Raw genomic sequence first — 17778 nt, 5'->3', positions numbered from 1 at the left:
GCAACCTTTGCATGATATACAACCTCTTTTTTTGTTTTGTTTTTTGTTGATTGGTTTCTGTTTCATGTGCTACCAGGGTCATAACAACCCTGAAATGCATTTACATTTGTCTCATGAAAATTTGGTAATATATTTAAATGCATGCAAAGAATAAGCTGTATTCGTGCTACTACAATTCATACATTCTCAAGAAAGTCTAAACTGTTATTAAAATGCATTTTATTATTTAATAATAATAAAATAAATAAAAAAACTTCCAGATTTGGGTCAGTAGCTGGGCTAATCCTTCCAACACAACACCTTTTAGATTAAAAAAAAAAAATCTTTCAGTTTCAGTTCAGTGTAAGATCTGACTGATTGTCTGCACAAAATAAAAAATAAAATCAAAACAAAATTTACTTCACAATGAACAGAAACCAGAGGGCTAATTTTACAGTGTATTCAAATATCCCACATGTACACTACTGTTTAAAGGTTTGGGTTTGTTAAGATTTAAAACTTTAGTTTTTAAAAGAAGTTTCTTCAAAAACACAATAAAATCCATAATATTGTGAAATATTATTACAATTTAAAATAACTTTTCTATACATTTTATGTATTTTCAAATTATTGAATTTTCACTATCATTAGTCCAGTCTTCAGCGTCACATGACACTTCAGAAATCAAGAACAGCATTTATTTGAAATATTTTTTAACATTATGAATCTCTTTACTGTCACTTCTGATCAATTTAATGCATCCTTGATTAATGAAAGTATACATTTCTTTTAAAAAATACATATGCTGACTCCATTAGTGTACATGAGTGTATCTCTCCCTGATTGTCTAAAACCAAATGTGCTACATATTAAACTCCTATAATTTAATAATAGTATTCTCACTATCTCAAAAGTAGTTTAAAATGCTTGCTAATGCAAAGTGTTGCTATTTCAGTGTTGTGACTTTGTATGGAAGCTCAATTAAATACATTCAGCATATGAAGTTCTTGTTATTGTGTCTTGAGTGAGGTGATGGCTGTGATGATCTGAACGTTCCTTCAGTATGTGGGTTTGTTCATATACTCCTCCATCGTCTGTCAAAAGATAAGGATAAACCCCAGTGTGTCTGAGTTATATTTGACCAGTGTAAGAATTAAATACATACAGTATATTCATGAGGTTATAACATTCATGAATGACTCTATAATAATTTATTTGAAAAGCAAACTGTCGAGCAGACAGGATCAGGTTGTGTACATATAGTACACCCACATCTGTGAGAACATGATGAATCACCTTTTCAATAAGCTTGTGTGTGTTTGTGTTTCACCTCCTGAAGAGAATCTGCCTCCTCCATCGATTTGGCCACAGATGCTTTGGATGTCTCCTGCACCTCTCCACCAATAACAAACTCATCCAGGATAAAGTAAGCCTTCTCAAAGTTAAAAATAATGTCTAATTCACACACCTGCAACACATGCAAACAGATCTAGATGCCAAAAACATGACTCACACAATTCAGAAAACACATTAACATGCTCTTGATTAAGTCTTACCAAGCGGATGAGTAATATTACTCTGAACTATTATGCCACACTTGTTCAAAAGTTTAAATGAAGTCTCTTCTGCTCACCAAGGCTGCATTTATTTGATCAAAAATACAATAAAAACAGCAAAATTTTAATATATTATTACAATTTAAAATAAGTGTTTTCTATTTCAATATATTTTAAAATGTAATTTATTTTTGTGATGCAAAGCTGAATTTTCAGCATCATTATTCCAGTCTTCAACATCACATGATCCTTCAAAAATCATTCTAAAATGCTGGTTTACTGCTTAAGAAGCATTTCTTATTATTATCAGTGTTAAAACAGATGTGCTGCTTCATATTTTTGTGGAAACCATGATATATTTTTGGTCAATTGAATGCATCCTTGCTGAATAAAAGTATGAATTTCTTTAACACCCCCAAATAAACTCTATAGTTTTTAAGCTTACATTTCCAAAGTACTGATCCAGCAGCTCGACGTATCTGTGCAGAAGCTCCAGTGTGAGCAGCTCATTGTCCCCTTGCTCCAAACCACAACAGAAATACAGACTCGCATACCTGCATGACAGAGGTCAGAGGTCAGTGTCACTGGGTTTCAAGCTGCTCTGAGTCACTAAATGTTTTTACATCCAACACACAATCATAGGCTGATCCAGGATCAGTATACTCTTAAAAATACACATTTTTCACTGGTTATTTTCAGAAGCTTTTCGTCTTCAAATAAGGAACCATATTTAGTTGAATAGAGCTTTCTAAGGAACCTTTTTAAGAAAAGGAATCATATAAACTTAAAGGACTATCAAACCCTTTTGGAACCATTGTTTTTCAATGTGTGTTGCTACTAGGGATGCCACAATTCTCAATATAATATTGAACCGTTCGGAACGACATCCACGGTTCAATACGCGCTTGTGAATTGCGGTTTTTTCGGTTTTACGTTTAAATAATTTATGTGCGTTTTATTTCTCTCCGAATTGACTGTTTGTGTGTGCCTGTAAGTCTACGAGCTGAGATGAGGAAACTCCTTCCCGCGAGTGAATATTCAATCATATGCTCTAAAGTTAGAGGGCACTTAACCATCATTCCACACTTTAACATGGCGAGCGGCGGTGAAGTGAGGCAACAGTACGAGGAAGCGCCGGCGTCTTTCAAATCCGCGATGTGGAGACATTTCGGTTTTGCCGTTGAGTATAATCAAAGACCTAAGACATGTCACTCGTATTGTTTTAAATGGGGAAAAATGCAACGCTCAATATGGCCGCTCAATCGCAGGAAGCCCCGCCTTCTGAATGAAAGAACCAATCGTTAATCAGTAAAGTCAGCGCGTCACTGCAGCTGCCGTTAGAAGTCCCGGTTGCTATAGAAACAGTCAGCGCTCTGAGACTCGCGCTCAGGACTGCGCATGCGCACTGGCTGATCTAGCCTGAGAAATAAGCTTTTTATAACGCTATTTGAGCAAAAGAAACAACAAATGTATGTGTTCCCCAGTTTGTACATGGGCTACCAGCAGCTCTAAGATTTCAGTGTTAATTTTTTATTTATTATACAATACACTAGGAACTAGTGTAGGCTACTGTTCTTGGCTTTTAAGTAAAATAAAGGAGCATTGCAATAAATCGTTTTTATTTTTTTCTCCTTAACCTCTTACTGTTCCTATTGCCTAAGCATAGAATAACAAAAAAAACACTTATGTGTCAAGCCATCAGAACCGAACCGAACCGAAAACCGTGTTAAAAAACCGAGGTATGTATTGAACCGTAGGCTAACTGTATTGTTGCATCCCTAGTTGCTACCATGCAAAGTTCCCTTAATCTAGGACAGCAGACGAACAGAAATCCCACAAGATGCATCAGGTTCAAATACAACTGCTCTGCAGGTCAAAGTTCAACATGCAAATGTTCTAGCAGTTTTAGTATCTTCTGACTATGCCGAATTATTATACTTTAATGTGCAAAGATCTAAAAAGGTAGATAAACTGATAAAAAGCCTGTAAACGCACCATAATGCTTTAGGGCTTGATGGCTGATCATTAACTTGAGTCAAAGGTTGAGTTAAATTATTCTATGGGAGACGGCATCAGAGTCAGACACTTACAGAAAGCATTGCAATGAAGAGAAAAGCACATGCGATAAGAAGGTGACCTCTGACCTCCTGTAGACGATCTTCAGATCCCTCCACTGCAGGAAGTTGCAGGACTTCGGCGGTCGAGCCAGCACCATTTGCGTGACGTCTCTTATGATCTTCTTCTTGTCACGATCGCCGAGAACTGTGAACCATTTCTGCAGTCGGAGTTTCCCCTGACGACTGAACAGCAGCAGGAAATGCATCTACAGCGGAGACACACATAAAAATGTCTGAAAGCTTCATTAAGCTGCTTTTGGGAATGTGATAAACTATGTGAAGCATTGACCTGAATACAACACAAAACACACACACAGGTAAAATACCACATGCTTTGTCATGGTCAGAATGTCAAACAACGCAGGACTATCGCAGTTAAAGTATAACTAGGAGTAATATTAAGGAGAAACTGTGTGCTCTCTTACACACACACACACACACATGTTTCCAGCAGCACATACTGTCAGTATCTTACAGATACACTAAAAACACAGAGAGTCCGCGATGAACGTAAGACTCCTCACCGAGACCCCAGTGGGAATCTGTGTTTGACATTTTAGGCCTGTTGCCAAGAGCCTGCATCACTGCTGCCACCAAACACATAAACACTTACACACATACATGCATAGCACATGCTTACCTAGTTAAATGAGGACATACCTTAGAGCTTTACTGCTATTAAATAAAAGCAATTTTGTAAATATTAAATATACTACATTAAATATTTACATTGTCATTCCTTTGTCAAGTAATTGCTATTAAATTATATATATATATATATATATATATATATATATATATATATATATACCTAATAATAATAATAATACTTCATTAATAATTTATAATAATTGCAATAATTTAGCAATATTTTACAATTCATTTAACTACAAATTATCAATATCAAATAAAACTAACACACATACTGCCGTGTGACATGAAAATTATTTTAATTGCTTTATTTAAAAGCAAACATTTTACTTCAGGACCATTTGAAATGAACTATAACCTAAAGTATTGACGCAAGATTTGTATAACCTAAAATCTTGATGCAAATATGTAATAATAATAAAAAAAAGCAGGGGAAAAAAAGCTTGAGCATGCCAAGGTCACAGGTTCAATTCTCAGGAAACTCATGTTTTACTAAAATACATCGCCAGTGCATACAGTGAAAATTATTACTACACTATAACTCATAACCAATAAACGCCTGTGCTTGTTTAGACTATAAAATAACTATATGAATCATTTTATATTTAATAACATCCTAAAACGAAGTATATTTTACATTGACAGCCATGCATTTCTCACTGGAAATATGAACATGAAACTGCAAATTGATGTTTTTAACCAAGAAAAGAGATAAAAGCAACAAACGCACCTTTGTCTTTTTGACACAAGAGGAAATACAAATGTCCCTCTTATCTGCAATAGAACAGTGTGTGTGTGTGTGTGTGTGTGTGTGCGCAGTAAAACACAACAAAGGGTCAAATATAAGGACAAATCCCAGACAAACAGCTCTACAGAAGAGAAAACACAAAAAACAATTAAGGCTCTATCTGACCTCCGCCTGACACTCGGATTCGTATCTTAATAGTTTTGACCTGTTGGTGATGTTAACGAGAGAAAACGGCAGCAACAATTAACAAGAAGACAGTACATGACGAGCACCAGTTGCACACTCGCGAGCTCACCATCCTGAGTCTCCCTCAGATCCTAAACGAGCCTCTGCGTGGAGCACCGCGCGGGGTCACGTCCACAGCTCAACCGGGACAGTCTCACCTCGCCCCGGTGTTGCGGTGTTTCTGCTCGCGCACAGGTGTGAACCAATCACAGACGCGCACGGATAGCGGGGGGCGGGGCCGAGATTCGCGCGTGTCTGTATCTGCTTCACACCTGTTTGCTTTACCTGGTCAGGTGTAGCGAGAACATTCTTTCCGCTTGAGTTGTTTTAAAATGCGATTTCAAATTAATAAGGACTCACCCCCTTGTGACCCAGCCATACAAAAACAATAGCATCCAAAGACGATCAACATATTAAACACTAAAAAAATTATATATTTTGTTTTATTACCCGCATGTTAAGTGCATCCTGTGATTTTTATTCTGCCGTATAATAATTATTACAGGCGACTAACATTTACACAAGCATGTAGCCTACATTTCTCGTACAAACGTTAGTGATATAACAAATGTTAAATCTCCTCATTTTGAACAACTTTGCCTCAAGAACCAGCTGTCGATTAAAATCGCTCTTAAATATTTGAGATTATTAAACTTAAGCGGGTTTTCCCCTCTATCAATCTCGACAAAAACCGGTAAGATCACTAATTATCCAAAAAAAAAAAAAAGTTAAACTTTATTATGGATTGCTATAACAGGGTCATTTAGAATAGGTATGACCAAGTTTAAACAAAAGCCAAAAATCCCGAAGCAAAACCAATTTCGAACCAATCAGAAATTCACAAAATTGTAACTTGCACCATGATTCTAAATGTTGCACCATGATTCTAAACAATACATGCAACATTTTATGGAGATCGGGCAATAGGTGGGGCTATATAACCGTTGTTATTAAATAATATATATTTTGATGGTAAATTAGCTTAAATTGTCTTTTTCTTTTTTTATCTAGACAGTTACAGTGTAGTTTAATAACGCGTACGATTTTAAGAAATGCGCAAAAGCCTGAAAAAATCCTGAATTTGATTATAGCCTAAGCTTATATAATTAGGCTACTACTAATAATAGGTCTATAACATACATTGTTGTACTATTATTATTGTTATTATTTATATTGCAATACTGTCATTAAATAGACGATCTTATATATTCTGAACTATTATCAAACTGTCATCTAAAGCAGACACAAACTAACTGCTTTGAAGCATCAGAGGTCTGACAGTCTTGAGGCGTGTTATGTGTATTATTACCGGTAGAGGGCAGAGAGTGTTGACCATCGGTGAGTGGCGTGGATCTACGTGCACTCATGTGACCCCGGTGCCGGTTAAAAGCACCGGCGAGCATCCGCGGGCACAGCGGGCGACCTGAGCGACAGCGCGGGTGTGAGAATGTCTCTGTACCGGAACTCAGCATGGTTCCTCAAAGGACTCACCGAATTCACCAAGTAAGAGATGCACTGCTTCAGAAATATCACAACACCGTATGACAGCATTAACAAACATAATGCTTTAATTATGCACATTCAAATATAAAATAATATATGTTGCATAAAGGCTCATGCAAGATTTAATATTTAACATCTCTATTGTAAAGTTAAGATTTCAGCTATTCTACTACATCTGTTTCGCTCTTATTTTATGTAATTTATTTAATGCATTTTTCTGTATTTATCAGTTTGTCCTCATTAATAGGAGTTTGATGAAATATTATGTGTAATGGGAGCTGAAAAAACAAATAACAAACGGTTCTTACTTTAAATTGAAATACAACTATTTGGACATGTCCAAGATTTGTCTGCAGGCCTACTTGGATTTTTATGTAGAAATATTTAAATGTGGCAACTAACTGTGATTTAAACGAAGAATTATTAAATGATAAAGGACACATGTATATTTCTTTTTACTTAAAAACAAGAACATAATCAGTTGTTTTCCTTTAAAAATATTCATTATAAAAGTGTTGCAAATCATAAACACAGTGACAACATAAATTCTGGTATGGGTCAAAGGTGATCACTCATGCTTTAAAAGTCATTTTCTAACACCGGCAAAACTAGTATATTTTTTAGACTACATTTTTTTCCGAGCTCAGTGTCAACACACTAACGCTTGCGGCTTTTTGTTTTCCATGAAATCCAATTTCATATAAATTCTTGGGAGTCTGAAAAACACTCAACCCGTCTCATCTCACGGCTGTTGTTTGTCTTTCAGTGGTTTCTGCATCTCTGTTTTTTCCTCCTAATACATTGTCACCCGGGTCGACCTCTCACGTCCCATAATAGGACACACATCACCCATAACAGTGCACGCATTTACCGAGAAAAGCTCGATTCCCCCGGCACCTCCTCGCTCCTCTCATCCCTCCGCCTGGCCTGGTACGCGTGGACAAAGCCAGTCTTTGAGATCGGGTCAAGGGCGCGAGCGCCGCCGATACCAGGAGCGGTGCTATCAGAGGACACACTGATAGTCCGCTCTCATTAGCTAAGCGATGACGCAAAGTGGCACATTAGGACAGGGCATCTTGAGCTTCAGGACGTTAAGTGGCGAACCAATACAGAACCTAATTTTGCATCATACAAAAATCAACACGGAAACACATACCCAGCTAACAGAAAATGTTCTCAGAAATTAAGAACATCATTAATCTAACCTTCCTAAAATGATGCCACTTGTTACTTTTGAAAATTCTCAGAACATCTGGAAACATTTCCATGTTTTCAAAATGCTAAAATGGAATGTTTCCCTTGATAGAATTTTCTCAGAGCCCTAACATTCTGGCAAGGTTCTCTCAAAGTTATAAACAAACGTTCTTCCAGTAACATTAACAGTTAGTTCAGAGTTATCTGGTCTTTAATAATGTTCTTAAAATGTTAGCTCAAAAACATTATCCGTGCATCATTCATGGAATGTTTTTTAGCTGATTTTTAAAATGGTGCTACTTGTTACAGAACGTTCAGAGAACATTCCAAAGTAACGTTAACGATGCTTTTAGAACTGCTCTAATGTTCTGGCAAGGTTCCCTTCAGAGTTATAAACAAACATTCTTACTTTAATAGAACATGCATTTGAAGTTATCTGGTCAAAAACGTCATCTGTAGCCTACGTCGTTCATGGAATGTTTTTTGTGAAACAATTTAGTTGAAAATTCGTCTAAATGTTACTTGTTTCAGAAAGTTCAGAGAACATTCAAAAGTAACATTTCCATGTTTGCGAAATTATAAAATGGACTGTTTCCTTGACAAAATGTTCTCAGAACTTCCGTAGTGTTCTGGTAAGGTTCTCTCAAAGTTATAAGCAAGCAAACGTTCTTCCAGTAACATTAATAGAAAGTTCGTTCAAATTACTGGGTCTTTATTAATGTTCTCAAAATGTTAGAACAAAAACATTAGATCGTTCATGGAAACATTTTAGTTAATTTATTTTTTAAATGTTGCTACGTGTTTCAGAATGTTCAAAACTAACGTTAATGTAATGTTTGCAAAATGATTGAATGTAATATTCTCAGAACTGCCCTACTGGCAAGCTTATCTCAAAGTAAACGTTCTTCCAGTGAAGTTAATAGAAAGTTCGTTCAAAGTTATTGGGTCTTTATTAATATTCTCAAAACGTTAGCTCAAAAACCTTAACTGTACATCGTTTATGGATTGTTTTTTTCTGAAACGTTTTAGTTGAATGCTCGTCTAACATTTTTTAAGTGTTGCTAATTGTTTCAGAATGTTCAGAGAAATTTCAGAGGTAACATTCACATAATATTTGCAAAATTATAAAATGGAATATTCCTTTAACGTTCAAGAAAAATGTGCAGATGTGCCAAGGGAAAAATAATTATAACATTTAAAAAAATGTATGTTTTGAATGTTTAGAGAACATTCAGAAATCATGTTTTCATAACTTCATTGGAACATTAGCAAAAAGTTCTTAACATATTTTGTTAGCTGGGTTCTTCCATTGCCAGGTGCTCCATCTTAAAATAGTTAAACAGTTCAAAGCATGCAAAAAGTGAACTAATTAGTTAACTGAATGATCTAGCAGTGTTTTGAGAAGTAACCCTGTGACATCTCAAGACTAATTAAATGTGTGTGTGTCTCAGGGGGGCATTTCTGTCAGCGTCTAAAAACTTTGTTGAGAAGGACCTGGAGACGTCAATGGCAGGCCGATCCTTCATGATCACTGGAGCGAACAGCGGGATCGGGAAAGCCACCGCCATGGCCATTGCCAAGAAAGGTGCGTGTTGGGGAAAATCAGCAGTGATTGGTAACTAAAACAAGTCATTATCCTCTGGTGTCTGCATTATTAGAAAATAGAAACAAACCTGGTGTTTCATGGTATACTTATGTTCTTCAAATGTTTTCCATATCTTTATGTGAATACAGTTGCCCTACAAAGTATTTGGACATATTGGTCACACAAAAACATGTTGAAATATCATTGCATTAGATAGCAAAACCCAGAATCTGCAAACATATTATGCTAGACCTTCACTTTTCTTTATTGTTGCATTGCTTGTGCTCTGCATGCATCTAAATTTATGCATTTTATCTAATTTTATTTGTCTGCATTTATGCATTTATCTAAATCAATGACATTCCAACATTTCAAAGTGTTTTTAAGTCTCCAAACACTTGTTTGGGTAGCAGTGTAACCTCTGTTGACTCTCTTCTTAAAGGTGGTACCATCCACATGGTCTGCAGGAACAAGGACAAAGCAGAAGAAGCCAGAGCAGAGATCGTCAAGGAGTCTGGAAACAAAGTATATTGGAGTTAATATTGGAACGACTGGGATTGTTGGGCTGCAGTTTAGTAGTTAAAGGAGCTGATTGAAACACAGATGGCTGCAGAAGCTTCCAGCATTATGCCTTTGAGCAAGTCAGTGCATTTAAATAGTAGGCTACGCCAAATAAAAATGAAAACTCATGCTATTGATACGCAAAAATGGACTAGCGTATATATGATATGAACGTGTTTGGCGTGCATATGATGCAAAATTTGTTAGCGTGCATATAATACGCAGTTTTCGCATACATATGATACGCATCTACCCCACAACCCTAATCCTATCGCGTAGCATATACATGCCAAAGTCCATTTTTGCGTGTATGTGTATACAACGAGTTTTTATTTTAATTTGGTGGTTATTTATATGCACTTTCATGAGATCGGGTTGTCAGGTCACACCAGGAGGACTGGACCTGTGGTGAAAATGAGAAAGCAGCTGCTTAATGAAGTATAATGTAGTAGTTTGCAAATAAGTTACCGTTTGTACAAAACTCCATTGAATCATTGAAATGACTCATTTATTTATGCACGTTGTCTGGAAACAGATTTACATCTGAATCTGTTTCTAATGCAAGTCTAGTAAAATACATAACCTTTGGCCTCTGTGTCTGGCTGCAGGAAATCTATGTGCATATTTTGGATCTTACCGAGACCAAGAAGGTGTGGGAGTTTGCAGAGTCTTTTAAGAAAAAGTACAAGTCCCTCAACGTCCTGGTGAGGCTTTAATATTCAATATACACAGTTTATGCAATGGGGTCAGTAAGACAGATTTATTTATCAAGGAAACATTAAATTGATCAAAAGGCAGTAAAGGCATTTATAATGTTATAAAAAATGTATTTAAAAAAAAATGCTGTTCATTTGAACTTTTTATTCACCAGAGAATCCTTAAAAATGTATATTGGTTTCTACAAAAATATGAAGGGGCACAATTGTTTTCAACATTGATAATAATCAGAAATATTTGTTGAGCAGCAAATCAGAATATTAGAATGGTTTCTGAAGGATCATGTGACACTGAAGACTGATCACAGGAATAAATTATATTTTAAAATGTATTCAAATAGAAAACATACTTTAAATTGTAATAATATTTCACAATTTTACTGTATTTTTGATCAAATAAAAGTAGCCTCGGTGAACGTTTTTTTCCAGAAACATGAATAATCTTACTGATCCCAGATGTGAATGTTAGTGTAACTGATAATACTTTTGAATGGCATTAGCAGCCAACTGGAGTAATGATCATTTGGTTGTTTGATTGAATTGATTGTGATAGATCAATAACGCCGGCTGTATGATGACTAAGAGGGAAGTGAATGGTGAGGGTTTGGAGAAAAGCTTTGCAAGCAACTCTCTGGGTACGTGAGCAAACAAACAAACAAAACCAGCTCAATATCGCCTCAGGGCTAGAAGTCTTTCCTACTAACTTTATAATAAATAACATCTTTAATGCCTTAGCAGACTGTTTTCACCTGATGTCTCTGTTGTGCTCTTCAGCCGTGTACATCCTCATCAAGAGCCTCATTCCTCTGCTGGAGAAGAGCCCTGACCCCAGAGTGGTGAGTAAACCAGAGACTGAGAGCGACAGACCGAGGTCAGACGGGTCACCATCTCTCTCCTCTCTTTCAGATCACAGTATCATCCGGTGGGATGCTGGTGCAGAAACTGCGAACAGGAAACCTGCAGTCTCAGAGGGGCAGATATGACGGCACTATGGTGTACGCACAGAACAAGGTATATATATATAGAGAGAGAGTCTCGAAAAAAAGCTTGTGTCCACATACATAAAACTATTTATGATGCCATATGCTAGTTTAATAATTTCTGTTATAGAGTTCATTGTTTGATTAAGTATGGCAGCTCAGTGACTCGTAACTACAGTTTGAACATTTTTAGGATATTCCAGTTTTACGATTAAAGTCTCTTCTGCTCAACAAGGCTGCATTTATTTGGTTACAAATTCAGTAAAAACTGAAAAATTGCGAGATATATTTCTGAATTAAAATAGCTGTTTTCTATGTGAATATACTGTAAAATGTAATTGATTTCTGTGATCAAAGTTGATTTTTCAGCATCCAGTAAACTCGAGTCTTCAGTGTCACATGATCCTTCAGAAATCATTCTAATATACTGATTTGCCACTCAAGAAACATTTCTGATTATTATCAATGTTGAAAACAGTTATGCTGCTTCATATTTTTGTGGAAACAGTGATACAATTTGTCAGGATTCTTTAATGAAAAGAATAGAATTTAATTGAAATAAAATGTCACTTTTGATTAATTTAATGGACCCTTGCTGAATAAAAGTACTAATTTCTGTCACAAAAAAAATCCTACTGACCCCGTACTTTTGAACAGTAGTATAAATTATTGTAAAAAATATACAAGACTTCACTGTTTCACTTACTTAGCTGTTTATAATGTTAGTGCCTCTTGTGATATCAGAAATGACTTCTATGTACTTCTTTCTTTGTGTTTCAGAGGCAGCAGGTGGTGATGACGGAGCAGTTTGCTAAAGCTCACCCCAGCATCCACTTCTCTGTGATGCACCCCGGATGGGTCGACACGCCGAGTAATTGCAAAAGCACAATTTTTTAAATCATTCATTTAAACCGTGCATAAATGCATTTTAAAAAGCTACATGGAATCTTTTTACTTTAAAAATTGAGTAAACTGCAAAAAATGTGATTAAAATTGGTAAAGAAATACATCACCCACATGCAGTTTCCACCAGAAATATACATTTTACCTACAAGCTTGACATTGTTGATTTGTCAAATAACATTTCAAATGTTCTATACAGTGAATGCATTGGATAAAAGCGTCTGCCAAATGCATAAATGCAAATATTAACATTTATTCAGACTGATTTGGTTATGTCTGATCTTGATGGATTCATTCTCGACTCTCATTCTTTAGCCATTGCAAATGCGATGCCTGATTTCCACAGCTCTATGAAGGAGCGTTTGCGGACACCGGAGCAAGGGGCCGATACGGTCGTGTGGCTCGCTGTGTCTGAGGTGGCTGTCAAGAATCCCAGCGGGCGTTTTTTTCAGGGTGAGCAAACACATACAAGCGCACGCACACTGGCTGTGCTCCAAAACCTAGTGAGCCGCGAAACTGCATGTGCCACAAAAATGTTGAAGCACACAAGAGCCACAATTGATTGCAACAGAGCTGCATTAACATGTTGCTAAAGAAATACTCTAATTTACATAAAAGTACATGAGGCACAAATATTGCATTTTTAATATTAGATTAAGCAACATTTGAATATTTGTTTTTAGGTATTAAATTGTTCACTTTTTTTTGTTAAATATTAAGGGAGCATTGCATTTTCGCAAAGACAGCGATCTCAGAATGCATTGCAAAAATTTGGGTGAAACAATTAATCCAAGATTGCTTGGAAATATTCTGATATAAATATACTGCTATTTCTTTTACTACTGAAAAATATGAATGAAACATCTGTGTAATTAGAAATTATTATTCCGCACAATATTTATGCATGTTATGTATCTTAGAGTATGCTATGGAAGCTTATTTTTCACCATGGAAGAAACATATAAAGGTAATTGCGACTTTCTCAATTTCTAATTTCAGAATTTTGCTCAGAATTTCACATTTTTATCTTGCTATTGAAATTTATAAACTCATATTCTGCATACATCTCGCAATTCTGACCTTTCTTTTTTCTCTGAATTCAGTTTACAGCTTGCAGTTTTACCTTTTTTCTCAGTAGACGGACTTTACATCTCACAATCATTTTTTCCCAATTTTTTTTTTTTTCAGACTCCTGACCCAACCCCCTGAACTGAAATTTCTGAATTGCTAGATGTAAATGTATAATTCTGAGAAAAAAGTCAGATGTGTGAGATGGAAAATTAGAATTTGAAAAAAAAAAAAAGTAAAAAAATGCAAGGTCAACAGAATTCTGAGAAAAAAGTGAGAATTGTAAAATGTCAAATTAGAATTCTGAAAAAAGTCAGAATTAAGAAATGCCAACATAATTCTGTGAAAAAATCACAATTGCGAGATGCTAACTCAGAATTCTGAGGGAAAAAGTCAGAATTGCAAGATGTAAACGTGCAATTATGAGTATATAAATTGCAAATGCAAGATATTAACATGTAATTCTGAGAAAAAGTCTGAATTGTGAGATATAAATTCACAATTACCTTTTATAAATCTTTTTATTTCATGTCAAAAATAAGCTTCCATAATTTCTGCATTATCATAGCAACATGCAAAATTCAAATAGGAATCAATTGCAAGTGCCATTTGTGTGCCAGTTTAGAGCATTCCAAATCATTCATTATTAGGCTCCATGTCAGTTAGGATGCTTCCTTAGAAGGCAGCAGGCAGTGAAGCAGCGCTCAAAGTTTTGGAACCGAACTGCTGTCTTTCTCTCCATCTTCTCCAATAAGGCATCCATCTGTTTCCATATGAAACAAGTGCAGCTTTCAGGAGACAGAGAATGGATGAAAGACGCTGATGAAAGCAAGAAAAGCATGAGCGGTAGAGAGAAGACGAAGAGAATACAATGAGTGTACAAAGAAAGACTGGACAATGAAAATGAAAGGGAGAAACGGAGCAGAGCCAAAGGAGGATGAAAGGAGAAGGAAAGAACGAGGAAAGGTCAAGAAAGGGAAAAGAGAGTTGGCAGAGCTCCAGTGCAGCTGTAGAGGGCGGAGCTTCTGTACCAGACACGACCGGAGTGAACTCAGAACGACCTTATGACCTCTTGGGACTGGGAAAACCAAACAGACCAAATAGCCACTACTCTGACTTTAAGGCAAGACTACTACATTTTTTTTTTTTTTTGGGATAAAATGAAAAACCCCTCTGTAAAAACCTTAAGAAAACAGATAAACTGTAAATTCTGGTGTATGTAAATACTACTAAAGTGGAGGGAAAAAATGTTATTTTTAGAAAACGGCCTTTACAGATGTGCATTGTAGGTGAAATCTACAGATGCAAATAAAGTGTAATAAAATAAACAAATGAGCATGTTTGATGTTTTATTTCCACTAGTCCACTTAACCTATTGCCTGGAAAAAAGAAAAAGGTTTTGCCTGTAGTGTCTTGCCTCAAGGTCTCTTTCTTCTCACAAAGTAAAATTTTAATAACTTTAATATTATATATGAAGAGTTCAGATGAAACTCTGAACTCTTCATATATATATATATATATATATATATATATATATACATATATATAAAATTTGAGTGTTGTGAAAAGGTTACTTATAAATAAACTTATTTCAAAAAGTGAAACTTTCGTATATTTTAGATTCATTAAATGTAAAACATTTCAAAAGTTTTTTGTTTTAATTTTGATGATTAGAGCTTACAGCTCATGAAAGTCAAAAATCCAGTATCTCAAAATTTGAATATTTCCTAAGATCAGTCAAAAAAAGGTTTTGCAAAACAGAAAAGTTCAAGTTCTTTAAAGTATGTTCATTTATGCACTCAATACTTGGTCGGGGCTCAGCATCAGTGAGGAATGGCATGGAAGCGATCAGCCTGTGGCTCTGCTGAGGCACTATTGAGCCTTCAGCTCGTCTGGATTGCTGGATCGACTGTTTCTCATCTTTCTCTTGAAAATATCCCATAGATTCCATATGGGGTTCAGGTCAGGAATGTTGGCAGGCCAATCAAGCACAGTAATATCATGGTCAGCAAAGCACTTGGAAGTGTTTTTGGCACTGTGGACAGGTGCTAAAGTCCTGCTGGAAAAGGAAATCAGCATCTCCATAAAGCTTGTCAGCAGATGGAAGCATAAAGTGCTCCAAAATCTCCTGGTAGATGGCTGCATTGACTTTGGACTTGATAAAACACAATGGACCAACACCAGCAGATGTCACGGCACCCCAAATCATCACTGACTTCAGAAACTTCACACTGGACTTCAAGCAGCTTGGATTCTGTGCCTCTCCACTCTTCCTCCAGACATTGATTTCCAAATGAAATGCAAAATGTACTTTTATCTGAAAAGAGCACTGAGCAACAGTCCAGTTCTTTTCTCCACAGCCCAGGTAAGACGCTTCTGATGTTGTCTCTGGTTCAGAAGTGGCTTGGTAGCTCTTTTCCTGAAGACGTCTGAGCGTGGTGACTCTTGATGCACTGACTCCAGCTTCAGTCCACTCCTTGTGAAGCTCTCCCAAGTGTTTGAATCTGCTTTGCTTGACAGTATTCTCAAGCTTGCGGTCATCCCTGTTGCTTGTGTACCTTTTCTTATATATATATATATATATATATATAATCGTCATTTGTATCGTTATCGGAATAAATACCTGATTAGGCCATATCGCCCATCCCTACCGCAAACGTTCACTATTGTGGTTTTGATTGTCATTTCACTGGTAACAGTGACTTCTCTGATTGGTGAGTCTTGCTCGAGGATGATGGGTAGTCCATTTCTTCAACTGGAATTGGGTGGAAATCAGACGTATGGCTTCTACAGAGGCATATTTCATCAATTAACAACCTGCTCTCTATTGATTCTTCAGGCAATAGGAATAATTTCTCCAAATGAATTTGGGTGGATTTCATGCGTTAAGCATCCTTTTGTGTTTGTGTTTTACATGCATTAGATCGGCAGATGGTGTCGGCTCATCTTCCCTTGGCCTGGACGCACAGTTCACAGCTGGAAGATCAGAAATTCATGAGCGTCATGGAGGATCTGGCCAAAAGCTTCCAGCCGCACTAAAGAAACTCACATGAAACACAACTGCTTCACAAATAGATGGGGAACACTACCTAATACACAACATATTTTATAACATTTTAGACACATTAGCCTCACTCATAAAGCCGTGTGAATGTACTCACAGTGTCTCACAACAGACTTTTAGCTGTAGATGTCCTCCAGAACTCTGAAAGTTTGAAGGTGTGAACGACTGTTATGCTCAATAAATGCTTAAATATGTTTAAGTCTTTTACCTCAATGACTATTTCCTGTTTCTTCCTGTTGTACTTCCTTGTGCATTTCAGTTCTCTCCTGTCATTGGTCACATCAAACGCAGGAATCGCTCTTTTCCGACAGCTCGTTCTGACACCATGTGATCAATCTCAGCCAATCACAGTGCGTCCTCGCTCTCACTGTGTCGGTGACTCCAGCGAATCAGGTCAATCAGGTGGGAACCCGTTCTGACCGGAGTCACCCAGCTGTCAATCACTCACTCACAGCCAATCACCTGGTGCAGCACAGGAAACTGACTGAAAAGGACACTTCCTGCTTTTGGAGGCCTGTGATTGGACGTTTATTTGGTTTGATAGTGTCACCTGATGTTCCAGAGAATGAGGAAGTGATATGGAGTGTTTTTTTGTTTTTGTTTTTAAATCTGTATTTGTTCTGATAGTAACATTTGATTACATTTCTACGTATATAGACTGGGTTATTAATTATGATTGTACTTTGACACTTTAATAAATGTCTTTGAAGGTGTGTTGGTGTATGTCAGGGTTATTATATTTAACAAAAACCTTAAAAAAAAGAGTTACCTGAAATATAATAAACATTAACTGAAATAAAATATAAAATGTATATTCCATGTTTCCAAGAAATAATTTCTAACATTCACTTAATTTAAAGTGAAAATGAAATAAAAACAAATAAATTTAAAAAAATGGTAAAAACACAGAAATAATTTACTAAAACTT

At 36.3% G+C, this 17778-nt stretch overlaps 2 protein-coding genes across 2 annotated transcripts; one reads left to right on the top strand and one right to left on the bottom strand.

Annotated features, from left to right (window-relative positions):
* Positions 1-432: 432 nt before the first annotated feature.
* Positions 433-3858, bottom strand: LOC306854607 (AP-1 complex subunit sigma-3-like; the record flags this gene model as incomplete). The annotated part of the gene is made up of 4 exons (XM_079392770.1): positions 433-1073; positions 1310-1447; positions 1981-2089; positions 3680-3858. 4 exons carry the CDS (start codon positions 3856-3858, stop codon positions 1038-1040), a joined length of 462 nt encoding a protein of 153 aa, XP_079248896.1. The 3' UTR covers positions 433-1037.
* A 2722-nt stretch (positions 3859-6580) lies between these two features.
* LOC306854531 (dehydrogenase/reductase SDR family member 12-like) lies at positions 6581-17563 on the top strand. The gene is made up of 10 exons (XM_079392651.1): positions 6581-6779; positions 9425-9558; positions 10001-10083; positions 10728-10823; positions 11389-11470; positions 11610-11671; positions 11742-11846; positions 12596-12686; positions 13034-13171; positions 16710-17563. Exons 1-10 carry the CDS (start codon positions 6724-6726, stop codon positions 16823-16825), a joined length of 963 nt encoding a protein of 320 aa, XP_079248777.1. The 5' UTR covers positions 6581-6723; the 3' UTR covers positions 16826-17563.
* Positions 17564-17778: the final 215 nt, after the last annotated feature.

The sequence above is a fragment of the Barbus barbus genome (assembly GCF_936440315.1).
Source record: "Barbus barbus genome assembly, chromosome: 34".
Lineage (NCBI taxonomy): Eukaryota > Metazoa > Chordata > Actinopteri > Cypriniformes > Cyprinidae > Barbus > Barbus barbus.
The sequence above is the reverse complement of the archived record's forward strand: the minus strand, read 5'-3'. Positions and strand labels throughout refer to the sequence as shown.